General features: G+C 40.9%; 1 protein-coding gene across 11 annotated transcripts in view; it reads left to right on the plus strand.

Annotated features, from left to right (window-relative positions):
• Window positions 1-1411: 1411 nt before the first annotated feature.
• The window catches only part of pcm1 (pericentriolar material 1), a 137966-nt gene continuing 124923 nt past the window's right edge, over window positions 1412-14454 (plus strand). For 9 of the 11 annotated variants that reach the window (XM_078217892.1, XM_078217806.1, XM_078217822.1 and 6 more), the window contains exons 1-3: window positions 1412-1939; window positions 2882-2986; window positions 12905-13150. In XM_078217892.1, coding sequence (XP_078074018.1) covers window positions 2882-2986; window positions 12905-13150 — 351 coding nt within the window. In that variant the 5' untranslated portion in view covers window positions 1412-1939. The remainder of the gene's footprint in view (window positions 1940-2881; window positions 2987-12904; window positions 13151-14454) is intronic. The other 2 variants (XM_078217815.1, XM_078217884.1) reach the window with 2 other exon arrangements.

The raw sequence follows: 14454 nt of genomic DNA on the forward strand, positions 1-14454 counted from the left end.
AAAAGGGTTAGATGGGGTAGATTCAGAAAGAATGTTCCCAATGGTGGGGGAGTCCAGAACTAGGGGTCATAGTTTGAGGATAAGGGGTAAATCTTTTAGAACGGAGGTGAGGAGAAATTTCTTCACCCAGAGAGTGGTGAATGTGTGGAATTCGGTACCACAGAGCACAGTTGAGGCCAACACATTGTGTGATTTCAAGAAGAAATAGCTCTTGGGCTAAAGGGATATGGGAGAAAGGGGGGGGGGGGGAGTCAGGATATTGAATTTGATGATCAGCCATAATCAAAACGAATGGCGGAGCAGGCTCAAAGGGCCGAATGGCCTCTGTTGCTTCTAGTTTCTATGTAATTCACCATCTTGATCTCACACCCACATTTTTGGCTTTGGCCTCCTACAATGTAAGAAGTTTAACAACACCAGGTTAAAGTCCATCTCCACGTCACTCCTACAATATGCCAGTGAAGCTCAACGTAAACTGGAGGAACAGCACCTTATTTTCCAATTAGGGACTTTATGGCCTTCCAGACTTAACATTTAGTTCAACAAATTCATATCATGAATTCTGTCCTATTTTAATTTCTTCATCCTCCTCCCTTGAAGTTCCAGTCTATATGTTGTTCTAATGTTTTGCTTTCATGAAGCGCTCATCCTTCTTCTACTATCAACACATTCTGCTAACTGACCTTTCAGCTACAATTGGTGACTGCTTTAGTCTTTAACACTATTTACCACTCCATTGGTCTTGGATCCATGACATCTTTCTTATTTTATTTCTCCTAAAGTTAAATGTTTATTTATTAGTGTCACAAGCAGGCTTACACTAATAGTGCAATGAAGTCACTGTGAAAATCCCCTAGTTCCCACACTCTGATGTCTGTTCTGGTGCACTGAGGGAGACTTTAGCATGGCCAATGCACTTAACCAGCATGTCTTTTGGACTGTGGGAGGAAACCAGAGCACCCGGAGGAAACCCACAGACACGGGGAGAAAAGTGCAGACTCTGCACAGACAGTGACCCAAGCTGGGAATTGAACCCGGGTCCCTAGTGCTGTGAGGCAGCAACCTGACTTCCAAACTATACTTCACCTTGTACTTTCCTCAACTTGCTACCACCTCCACACCCCCTGTCCCCCCCAACAGCATAAAACCCATCATTACTCCCTCTCTCTGCTGCTCTGAAGTCATGTGGACTACAAATGTTAACTCTCTCTCTTTCCACAGATGCTGCCAGACCGATTCAGAATTTTCCATGTTTTTATTTCTGTCTCCTACAAGATGTCCGAGAAATAGGGGCGTGGGAGGAACAGAGCATCGAAAGAAGGAACAGTGCAGGTGGAACCTTGGAGACGGAGCTCCGACCTGTGACCCGGAAGTGGAGGAGGTGATGGTTGGCGGAGCGAGCGCGTTTGTTGTGGCCCGCGGGCGCGTCATTTCCGGCTTCATCTCTATGGTTTCGGTAACGGCTCCAGTGGCGCTCGAGGCGGCTTTGGCGGGAGAGCGCGCTCGAGCCCGCGAGACAGGGTTCCGTTACTGAGCAGCCCCCCCTCCCCCACCCCCACGGCAAGGTGAGCAGCCTCCTCAAAGCCCGAGTGAGCGGCGGGCCGGTGGCGTGGGGAAGGAGAGGCTCGGGTCAGATCGGCTCCGATCGCCGGTTGACGGCCTTCATTTTCCCGTTGGGAGTCCGTCCGGCTCCCTGCGTTTCGTTCCGCGGCTGGGCTCCGGCTTCAACCCCGTTGCCCGGGTGACGGAGCCACTGATTGTGGCCGTTTCACTCTCCGCTCCATTCGTCTGAATAAACAACCCGTTTCCCCCGGCGTGAAATTCCGCGATTTCTATTCTGCTGCTGAAGATTTCTAACTCGACAGTTCTGCTTTTTTTTTGCTGGAAGTTTATCAGTTACAGCGGGAACAAAAACAGATACTCAGACAAACTGAAAAGGGTGAGACACGCAGGCGCGATCTGGAAGATCATGTTTATGTTTTGCGAGCTGCCGAGCCGGAAATTGAATGTAAAACAAAAACAGAAAATACTGGATAAACTCAGCAGGTTTGGCAGCACCTGTGCAGAGAGAAACAGAGTTAACGTTTCTTTCCTACAGAACTGAACAAGAGTCATCCAGGCTAGAAACGTTATCACTGTTTCTCTCTCCACAGATGCTGCCAGACCTGCTGGGTTTATCCAGCATTTTTTGTTTCTATTTCATATTTCCAACATCTGCAGTATTTTGCTTTTGTTAAACTGGAAATGAATTTGCACCTCTATTGTAATTTATTTGCCCCACTTTTGGTTGCCAATTATTTCTCATCGGCATCCCTGCATCAAGTAGATTGTTCGATGAAAGAAGTGTGATAGGAGGGAACTTTAATTTAGCTAGAGCCTTTTCTCAGGATGGCCTGAAGTACATCATAATCAACAAAGTACTTACAATACTTGGAGACACTGTTGTGATTTAGTAGTGAGGTGGCCAGTTTGCAAATAATGTTCTTATGTTCAAACTACAAAGTCTGATAAGCAGCATGATAAATTAACTAATATATTTTCAGTGTTGGTTGAGAGATAAATATTGTTTTTTCTTTGTACGGTACCTTGTGATGTTTTAGATCTGCATAGCATATTGTGCCACAGCTTAACATCTATGACAGGGCAACACTCCATATTTTGTGTTCAAGTCCCTGGAATGGGACTTGAGCCGAGCCTTCAGACTCAGATGGGAGTGTGATGATTGAACCAAGGTTGATGCCGATCGAGGGAACATTTAAATTGTATACCGCAATACATGGCACTTAATTGAAAACATCCTAGCAAAAAAGTTAAAATAGAAGGTATGTTCTTCAAATGTGTGCAATAAAAACCCACAAACTTTCGTCTTTTTTATTTGAAGATGGCAACTGGTGGTGATCCTTTGTTTGAGGAAAGCATTGAAGTTCAGGACTTACCCAACTGTGCTGTGAATAATGGTAGTCTGGATGATCAGCTTAATAACCGGGTAAGACAAAATGATTTGAGTTGAGTGAAGATGCTGAGAACATGGACTTATGCCAAATCAGTGAAACTTTTGGGAATTGTCGTAGAAGTTCCACAACATTAGAAATGTTTTCTTTGATTTGGTTTGTCACATGTATGAACATACAGTGAAAAGTATTGTTTCTTGCGCGCTATACGGACAAAGCATACCGTTCATGGAGAAGGGAATGAGAGAGTGTAGAATGTAGTATTACAGTCATAGCTAGGGTGTAGAGAAAGATCAACATAACGCAAGGTAAGTCCATTCAAAAGTCTGACAGCAGCAGGGAAGAAGTTGTTCTTGAGTTGGTTGGTACGTTTCCTCAGACTTTTGTATCTTTTTCCCGACAGAAGAAGGTGGAAGAAAGAATGTCCGGGGCGCGTGGGGTCCTTAATTATGCTGGCTGCTTTGCCGAGGCAGTGGGAAGTGTAGACAGAGTCAATGGATGGGAGGCTGGTTTGCGTGATAGATTGGGCTACGTTCACGCCTTTTGTAGTTCCTTGCGGTCTTGGGCAGAGCAGGAGCCATACCAAGCTGTGATACAACCAGAAAGAATGCTTTCTATGGTGCATTTGTAAAAGTTGGTGAGAGTTGTAGTTGACATGCCAAATTTCCTTAATCTTCTGAGAAAGTAGAGGCGTTGGTGGGCTTTCTTAACTGAAGTGTCAGCATGGGGGGACCAGGACAGGTTGTTGGTGATCTGGACACTTAAAAATTTGAAGCTCTCGACTTGAGTGTAAAACTGCTGCTGGTAGAGTGAAAAACAGACAAATCTGTCAAGATTCATATGCCAGGTAATCTTCTTTTGGAGTAATTACTTTGTTTATTCCCGTGTCTTGTTTCCTCGTGATTTTAAAAACTCAGGCAGGCCTTTGAGGAACAGGTGGTAAGAAGGCACGGGAATGATTGATATCTCAGAGATGAGTTGACTGGTTAACTTTTGTGCAAAATATAAATCATATTTCTAGACAGTTAATTGTACATTCTGTTCCATTGCCTCTGGCACTATTTCCAGTAATATTTATCTTGTCTTAAAGTAAAGAAATTTTGTGGCAATGATAAATTAATTTGTATTGTGCTTTTTTTTCTTGCAATCATTCTTTCCCATCATGTTTTGCTCATTATTGTGGCCGACTATTGAGCTAATTTGTGAGAGCATGCTGTCAATTTATTTTGATGAGTTTTCTGTTTACAAATTGGTTATTGTGATTTGTGCCCTGTTGACATCATCTTGTTAACCATTGGAAAGTATTGCACTGTTTACAGTCAACTTGGAATTGATTCATGCCCTAACTTTAACTTCTGTGGAAAAATCAGTAACTTTAGAATGTAGCATTCTTCATAATCCTTTTTTTGTCGGCCATACTAACCTCTTTGTAGCATTCTTTGCTGAGATCCTTCAGTCAAAGTTTCAGAAGCTGGGGAGGAAGTTAAGTAAAACCTCAAGGATATCAATCTGGAATATTCTGGATTACACTACTGTTAGTTGATATAGCAATAGTTGGATAAAACAGCTTAACGCATGTCTGGAGAAAAGGTACAGTAGTGGGATAGCTTTAGATTCCTTGGACATTGTCAAGTTCGAGGATAGAAATGGCTTGTTCTAGGTAAATGGGCTGCAACTCATAGCTGAGACAGTGTTCCTGTGGGAAGGTTAATTATTACTGTGGTTGAAGGTTTAAACTAATTGGCAGTTGGACGTGAAGAAACATCTGTGAGGCATAAAATATAGGAATAGGAGTAGGCTATTCAGCCCCTCAAGCTTGGCTGATCTGACTTTCCTGCCCTTTCCCCATAACATTTGATTCCCTTACAAATTAAATATCTATCTAGCTCAGCCTTAAATGTGCTCAATGATTCTGCTCCCACAGCTCTCCGTGGCAAGGAGTTCCAAAGGCAATCAATCCTCAGAAGAAATTCTTCCTCATCTCAGTCTTAAATTGGCCCCCATTTATTCTGAGATAATGGCCTCTGGTCCCAGACTCTCCCATAAGGGGAAACATCCTCTTAGCATTTCCCCTGTCAAGCCCCTGAAGAATCCTATATGTTTCAATGGGATCACCTCTCATTCTTCGAAATTCCAATGAACAGAGTTTCAACCTGTTTAACCTTTCCTCGTAAGGCAGTCCCTCCATACTGGGGATCATCCTAGTGAACCTCTGAACTGGCTCCAATGAAATAAGTCTTTTGTTAAAAAAGGTGACCAAAACTGCTCTCAGTACTCCAGATATGGTCTCACCAGTACCTTGTGCAGTTGCAGCAAGAATTCCATTCTCTTATACTCCAACCCCTTTGAAATAAGGGCCAACATTTCATTAGCCATCCTGATTACCCACTGCACCTGTGTGCTAGCTTTCTAGGTTTCATGCACAAGTTCTCCTAAGTCCCTTTGTGTTGCAGCTTTCTGAAGTTTTCTTCCATTTAAATAATGTCCTCTTCTTTTGTTCTCCCCTCCAAAATGACTTCACATTTTCCCACATCGTACTCCATTTGCCAAATTTTTGTCCACTTACTTAACCTTTCTCTTTGTAAACTATTTATATCCCCCTCGCAACTTGCCTTTCCACTTATTTTTGTGTCATCTGCAAACTTGGCTACAGTACATTTGCTTCCTTCCTCCAAGTCATTAATATATATTGTAAGCAGTTGCGGTACCAGCACTGATTTCTGTGGAACCCCACTGGTTACAGGTCACCAACCCGACAAATACTCTTATCTCCACTCGCTGTTTCCTACCGATTAGCTGATTCTCTTACCTATGCCAATATACTATCTTCAATACCATGGGCTCTTAACATTTTGAGGTACTTTGTTGAACATCTTCTGGAAATCTGAATACTACATATCTACTAGTTCCCCTCTATCCACTCTGATTGAGATTTCCTCGAAAAACTCTAATAAATTAATCAGACACTATTTCCCTTTCATGAAGCCTTGCTGACTCTGCTTGATTAAATTGTGATTTTCCAACTTTGCTGCTATTACTTCCTTACTAATTGATACCAACGTTTTTCCATCAATAGATGTTAGGCTAAACGGCTATATTTACTTGCTTTTTTGTCTCCCTCCCTTTTTGAGTAGGGGGTGTCACATTGGCAGTTTTCCAATCCTCCGGTACTTCTTCAGAATCCAAGGATTTTTGGAAAATTACAACCAAAAACCATGTCCATTTTCTCAGTAACTATTTCTTTTAGGATCCGAGGATGCAAGCCATCAGGGCCAGAGGACTTATCTGCTTTTAGCCCGATTAGTTAGTTTAATACTACTTCGCTAGTGATGATGATGGTACTTAATTCCTCCCCTGTATTCATTAATATTAATGGGATGTTTGAGATATCTTCCACTGTCAAGACTGATGCAAAATATCTGTTTAACTCCTCTGCCATTTCATTATTCCCTATAACTATCTCCTCAAATTCATTTTCTGAGAGGCCTATGAACATTTTGACCTCTCTCTTTTCATATATTTAAAGAAACTCTTATTGTCAGTTTTTTATATTCCTCGCTAATTTGCCCTTGTAGTTTATTTTCTCCCTCTTAATCTTTTTAATCCTCCTTTGCTGGATTCTGAATTTATCCCAGTTTTCAGGGCTATCACTGACCTTTAGCTCCTTATGTTTTTTCTTTCAACTTAATACTCTCCTTGCTTGGTTAGCCATGGTTAGTTTATCCCTCTCTTAGAATCTTTCCTCCTTACTGGAATATATTTTTGCTGAGAGTCATGAATTACCTCCTTAAGTGTGTGTCACTGCTTGCATACTGTGAGGTGTGATGAAGGTGAGTAGTTCAGAAACAGAGCTGGGGGCTTACATCAGCAACTGTGTGACACAGTTTTAGTTTGGTTTAAAGGGAGTTGTTGTGCTGTAAGAACTGGTTGGAAGAGGACTTTAATTTTCTGGATCTTTTTTGAAAGGCTTATTTTCTTGGAGCAGTGAATAATGACCTGGAGCTCAGTTTCTGGGTGAGCATACACACAAACATAATTTACACACTGAAGGTTTATTACCTAAGTTGGAGTGGTTTTGGATTGAAGCCTGAGGGTTTCACAGCTGTGGTTAATTTGCCAGAGGTGAGGTCCAGTACTGCAGCGAGGAAGATGCAGAACAATATTGGCCAGATGACACAGACTTGTTTGAGCCCAGTTTTCACTAAGATGGCCTTGTGTTGGTTCTGTTGGTGAGGATTATGCCTTGCCTGTCAGCATGGAGTCGGTAGGTGTATGATGGTGACTAATTTCTGAGGGCAGCCACATTTCAGGACACTAAGTCTTGGTTGATGAGTCAATGGCTTTTGTGAGGTTGAAAAATACCATATGCAGCACTTCGTGCTGTTACTTCTACTTTACTTCGATCTGTTGTGCAGTGAAGATCATGTCTGGAGTCCCTCTCTGGACAAAAATAACACTGCGCCTCTGGAACCAGCTCTTCAGCCACAAGGAGGAGGAGATTGATGAGGGTCCTTGCAATGATATTCCCTGTGGCAGACAACAGGGAGATGTTTAGAAGCAGGAGTCAGCCATTTGGCCCTTTAAGCCTCCTCTGCCATTCAGTCGGACCATGGTTGACTAGGCTGTGGTCTCTTTCCACTTTTCCTATCTGCCTCCCATAATCCTTGACTCCCTTGTCAATCAAAAGACTGTCTAACTCTGCATTGAATAAATTCAATGACCCAGCCTTCACTGCTCTTTGGGGAAGAGAATTCCACATACAAATGACCATCTGTGAGAAAAGAAAATCTCCTTGTTTCATTCTTAAAATGTCTGATTCTTAAACTGTGTCTCCTTGTTCAGGTCACTCCCGCAAGTGGAAACGCCCTCCAAATATCCACCCTATGAAGTACCCTCAGGATCTTATGTGTTTCAATACAATCATATCTTGTTCTCCTAAACTCCAATGGGTTTTGCCCCACCTGTTCAACATTTCTTCATAGGATAAACCCTTTATCCAAGAATGAATCAAGCAAATCTTTTCTGTATTGCTTCTAACAAAATCTATATCTTTTTTCAAATAAGGAAACCAAAACTATTCACAGTATTCCAGATATGGTTTCGCCAGTGCTCTGTACAGCTGCAGTGAAAGTTCCCTACTTTTATATTCCATTCCCCTTGTAATAAACGGCAGTCTTCCTAGTCACCTGCTGTACCTACATACTGTTGTTTTGTGATCCATGTACCACATCACTCAGATCCCTATGCACCACAATTGTGTAATCTCTCCATTTAAGTAGTACAAGGTGGGTAAGTTCACATTTTCACACATTAAACTCCATCTGCCAATTTTTTTCTGCTCATTTAACCTGTCTATAGTTCCTTACTTCTTTTGACAACTTACTTTCCTACCTATCTTAGTGTTAGCAAATTTGGCTACCATATCTTTGGTCCTTTCATCCAAATCATGAATGTAGATTTTAAATCATTGAAGCCCCATTGCTGATCCCTGTGGCACTCTACTGGTTTCAGCTTGCCAATCAGAAGAAGACCCATTTATCATCTTGCTCACTGTTAGCTACTATTCCTTATCCATGCTAATATGTCACTGCCTACACCCTATTCTCTTACCTTGTGTATTTTTGATGCGTGTTATCAAATGCCTTTTGGAAATCTCAAGTACACCACATTACTAGGTTCCCCTTTATTCAACAGCTTGTTACCTCCTTAAACTCAAAATTTCCCTTTCATAAAGCCATGTTGATGCTACCTGATCATATTATGATTTTGTAAGTAACCTGCTACATTAGAGGTGCACAGACTTGGGTGACTTGTTATCTACTTTTTCAATAGTCATCCTAATGTAGTTTTCCCACACTCCCCATAGGGATATTCAAACATGTTGCACAATTTAGGTCTTATACTGCATGTCTATGGGCAAAAAGAAGAAAAATGCACAAAGAGCACTCTTGCACACTATTGTGCAAAGATTTCCTCTCATAAGGGGCATTAATAAAGCAGATGGGTTTTTATAACAGTCTGGTACTTTTGTGATCACTAGCTCCAAAATTTTAACTAAGCTTAATGAGTTGAATTTAAATTCTTCAACTGCACAAGATTTATACTCGTGTCCTCCAGATCACTAATCCAGACCACTAGACTTCAAATCCTGTGACGTAACATATGCTTCTGTACTTTAATAGCAAAGGTTTGATGTTATGCAATGTTCAGTTGGCACTGATTCTGTGGGTCCAGGATGTCTTATTTTTAACATGAATGCAAATAAATGAGGACAATTTTGTGCTATCGATCCTTACCCACTAGAAACTGGGTTGAGACACCAGGATAAAATCCAACAATGATGCAGTAAAGGCTACATGTATTGCTCAAGGCTCTTGCAGTCAACACTGGTAAATGGGAGTTGCATTTCGTCAGCCTGGGCAAAATCTGAGTTCAAATCTACAATGCTCATTGTGAACCTGCTGCCAAACCAGTTATTTATTTAAATTCATTTTTGGGACATGGGAGTCACTGGCTGGTCAGCATTTATTGCCCATCCCTCGTTGCCCTTGGAGGGCAGTTGAGAGTCAGCCACATTGCTGTGGCTCTGGAATCACATGTAGGCCAGACTGGGTAAGGACAGCAGAATTCCTTCCCTAAAGGACATTAGTGAACCAGGTGGGTTTTTCTGACAATCGACAACGGCTTTGTGGTCATCATAGATTCTTAATTCCAGATTTTTTTATTGAATTCAAATTCCACCATCTGCTATGGTGGGATTTGAACCTGGGTCCCCAGAACATTAACTGAGTTTCTGGATTAATAGTTCAGCGATAATACCACTAGGCCATCGCCTCCCTTAACAGGTTTTAACAGGTGAAATATTCTGCTTTCAACATGGAAAGCATCTCATGCAGGATGTTTGCAGCTGCCTTCACCAAAGGCACAACAGTAAGTATACAACTTAGATCTGTTTATTATTATATGAAGTTTACTCTCATCATTTCCACAGAGTGCACAGAAAGCATGCTCCGTGCATTTGCAGGCTCCGTTCATGTGTCGTGCACAGAAAGCGTGCGGTTGATTGGAAACTAGTTCCTAATCGACCGGTCGACCACGATTGATGTTCTGCGCATCTCTGTGCTATAATCCTCTTAATGATGGATTGTAGCAGTTTCCACATAGCAAATGTAAGGCTAACTGATCTGTAGTTTCCTACTTTCTCTGCTTTCTTGAATAAACATGCTACTTTAGCAACTTTCCAGTCTACTAGAACTCTTCTGGAATCTCAGGATCTTGGAAGATTGTAATCAATGCACTCATTATTTCCGCAGCCACTTCCTTTCCGATTCTAGGATGTGAGCCACCTGGTCCTGGACGCTTGTTGGCCTTTAGGTCTAACAGTTTTCCTGGTACCTTTTGCCTAGTGATAGTGATTGTTTTAAGTTCTTCCCTTCCATTCACCTTTTGATTCTCAAGTATCTTTTTAGAGGATTTGGGAAACTTCCCAGTGAAGAGAGACACAAAATACTTGTTCAACACCTCTGACATTTCCTTGTTTTATATTGCTAATTCACCAGACTCACTCTAGAGATCAGCCACGAGCTTTAGTTACTCCTTTCCAATTTAAATACGTATAGAAACTCTTGCTATCAGTTTTTAAATTACTATCTTTCCCTCAAACTGTACTTTACAGATTTGTGCAGTGTTTCTTTCAATTTGATACCGTCTTTGACTTCTTTATTCAGCCACAGATGATACATCCTCCTCAGAGTCTTCATTTCGTACTGGGATAAATCTTTGCTGAGACTTATTAAATATCTCCTTAAAAGTCTGCTACTGCATCTCTATTGTCCTACCTTTTAACCTAGTTTCTGAGCTCACTTTAATTAACACTGCTTTCATAACCGTATAATTTTCTTTACTCATTTTAAAAACCGTAGTCTTAGACCCACACTTCACCCATTCAAACTGAAGATGATATTATATCATATTATAAAAGGTCACAAAGTTAGTTCACATGGGATTAGGGGTAATTTATTAATTTAGGTAGAGGATTGGCTAACCAACAGAGCAGACAATCAGGATAAATGGGTCTTTTTCTGGTTGACAAGATGTAATTAATGGAGTGCCACAGGGTTCAGTCGTCTGGCCCCAACTATTTCCAATCCATATTAATTACTTGGATGCAGGGGTAGATATCATAGCCAAATTAGCAGATAACACTAAAATTGGTGGGATAGTAAGTTGCGATAATGAAGTCAAAAATTTACAAATGGATATGGGTAGGTTAAGCGAATGGGGCAACATTTGACAGGTGGAGTTTAATGTGGATAAATATTAGGTTAAAATACAAAGACAGATCATTATTTAAATGGAGAGAAACGTTGTTATTTATATTCTCTGCAATGAAGGCATGCACATTATCTGTTCAATTCACCATTTCCTTATTGCCCAATTTTAATTTCCCACTCATACTGTGGAGAGCCAACAGTCACTTTATTTACTCTTTTTCTTTTAAATAAAAACTGTACGAACTCTTACTATATGTTTTTATATTTCTAACTTTCTTCTGTACTCTAATTTCCCCTTCCTTATTAACCTTTTAGTCATTCTTGGATGCTCTCTATATTCCGTCCAATTTTCTGACCTACCAATCATCTTTGCAGTATTATACACTTTTACTTTCAGTATGATAGTATCTTTAGTTTCCTTAGTCACAGATTGTGCATTCTTCCCTTAAGAGTATTTGTTTCCAACTGGAATGTTTCTTTCCATAATATTCTGAAATATCTCCTTAAATGTCTGCCAATGCATCTCTACTGACCTATCTCTTAATCTAATTTCCCATTTCATTTTAGCGAGCTTTGTCTTCGCATCCTCATAATTGCCCTTATTTAAGTTTAAAACACCAGTCCTAGATTCACTCCTCTCTCCCTCAAATTGAATATGAAATTCGGTCGTATTATGATCACTGACCCCCTCAGGGTGCCGTCACTGAGTTAAGTAATTAATCATTGCACATTACCTGATCTAGTACAGCCTGCTCTCTGGAAGGTGTAAAATGTGCTGCTCTAAGAAACTGTGCTGAAAACACTGTAAACTCATCATCCAGGTTACCTTTGCCTATCTGATTCGTCCAATCTATATGTAGATTATTGTTATGCCTTTCTCACCAGCCCCTGTTATCCGGTAAAACCCGTCCTACAGTGTGATTACTGTTAGGGGGCCTATAAACCACTCCCACAAGTGATTTTGTACCTTCACTATTTCTCATCTCTATCATTAATATTTCTCATCTCTATCCAAACTCATTCTACTTCTTCATCTCCAGAATGTAGGTCATCTCTTTCTATTGTACCAATGTTGCCCTTAATTTACAGAGCTGGCCCTCCACCTTATGGGATTTTCACAGTAGCTTCATTGCAGTGTGAATGTAAGCCTACTTGTGACTAATAAATAAACTTTGCTTTACTTTTATCCTCATTTCCTGTCCTTCTGGAATGTCACGTACCCTTGAATATTCAGGTCCCAGTTTCTGTTATCCTGCAGCCACTTCTCTAATGGTTATTTGATCGTAATTCCAAATATTTCATTGTGCATTGTGTTGAAGCGGGAACATTCATCTGTTTCAGCACCTTGACTGTCTTGTGCTTTTAAAAAAAAAACATTGTCTACTTTTTTGTGGACAAAGAACTGAATACTTGTATCCAACGTGTGAATTTTCAGTAATGATTTGTGATGTTATACATTGTGTAAATACTATATATTGGTCATAGAAATTCATGGCAGATAAAGTTCTCAAGTGCATATGTGATGCTAGGTAATGGGTACTGCTAGTACTTGAGTTTCCATTGAAATGTGTTTACATATGAAATTCAATATTATCGCTAGATTGATTACTTACATAAAATTCATCAAAAAGCTACTGTGTCAATAGACGTAGAACATATGTACATTTTTTTTCTTTGCAGGATTGGAGTCTTCAGTATAAGAAAGCTAACAGATCATCTGAGAAAAACAAGAAAAAGTTAAGTGCGGGAAGTGAAAGCCGACTTACAAACGACATCTCTCCTGAATCCTCTCCAGGGGTTGGGCGACGAAGGGCTAAAACCCCCAAGAGTTATCCTCCCACAAAGCATACGTCTCATTTCTCTGTTCCAGACTCTGCAGAGCTTGAAAGACTGAAGCAGCGTATAAATTTCAGTGATTTAGATGAAGTAAGTTAATGGGTAAAATTTTGTTTATAATGTATTTTAGCATTCATTTTCAATAACTATTTTCAAAATAGTTGATAAAATGCATATTTCACTAATTAAAACTTTCTAATATACAGAAAAGTTGCTTAAAATAATAAAGTACTGGGTGGGGTTTGTGGGTCATAGAGTCATAGAGTTTTGCAGCACAGGAAGAGGCCCTTCAGCCCATTGTACCTGCGCCGGCCATCAAGCACCGATCTATCCTAATCCCATTTACCAGCACTTGGCGCATTTCAAGTGCTCATCTAAATGCTTCTTGAATGTTGAGGGTTCCTGCTTCTTCCATCCTCTCAAGCAGTGAGTTCCCACCATCTGCTGGGTGAAAATGTTTTTCCTCAAAACCCCTCTAAATCTCCTGCCCATTCTCTTAAGTCCATGTCCCCCTAGTTATTGACCCCTCTACTAAGGGGAAAAGTTTCTTCTCATCTACCTGATCTGTGTCCTTCAATAATTTTGTACACCTCAATCATCTCTGCTCGAAGGAAAACAACCCCAGCCTAGCCACCTCTCTTCATAGCTGAAACGCTCCAGCCCAAGCAACATCCTGGTGAATCGCCTCTGCACCCTTTCTAGTGCAATCACATCATTGCTATGGTGCGACCACAACTGCACATAGTAGTCTAGCTGTGACTTAATGAGTGTATTATACAGCTCTATCATAACCTCCCTGCTCTTATATTCTATGCCTCAGCTAATATAGGCAAGTATCGCATATACCTTTTTAACCACCTTATCTGCCTATCCTACTGCCTTCAGGGACCTATGGGCATGCACCCCAAGTTCCTTTAGTCCTCTGCTTCCGAGCATCCTACTGTTCATTGTGTATTCCCTTGCCTTATTGGCCATCCCAAAATGCATCACCTCACATTTTCAGGGTGTAGTAGCTGGCCCCTTTAAGGTGTGTACATTGGAGGGTCATGTGACCCAATAACCCAGTGGGAATCTCAGTGCAGAGTCTGGGATTTTGCAGCCAGAGTAGATCCTCAAACTGGAAGTGTTAACATTGTGAAAGTACTCTGTATATTTATCTGCGTGTAAATAAACCATTACAGTTTGTTATACTAACTGGTGGTCACCAATCCCACGATGACAAGGAAAATCACAGCGACTCAGTTTGCAGTAAGGAATTCAAAGAGAATGTCATTTTTCAACATAGTGTTGTTAGTAAATGGTTGGTCCCTGAAGATGGAGGTAGAGTGAATCAGATCAATCAAAGCCTGAAAAAGAGGGAGCAGGCATGCCTTTCTTTGGGAAGCTAAAAGCCT

The sequence above is a fragment of the Mustelus asterias genome, chromosome 1 (assembly GCF_964213995.1).
Source record: "Mustelus asterias chromosome 1, sMusAst1.hap1.1, whole genome shotgun sequence".
NCBI classification, from domain to species: Eukaryota; Metazoa; Chordata; class Chondrichthyes; order Carcharhiniformes; family Triakidae; genus Mustelus; species Mustelus asterias.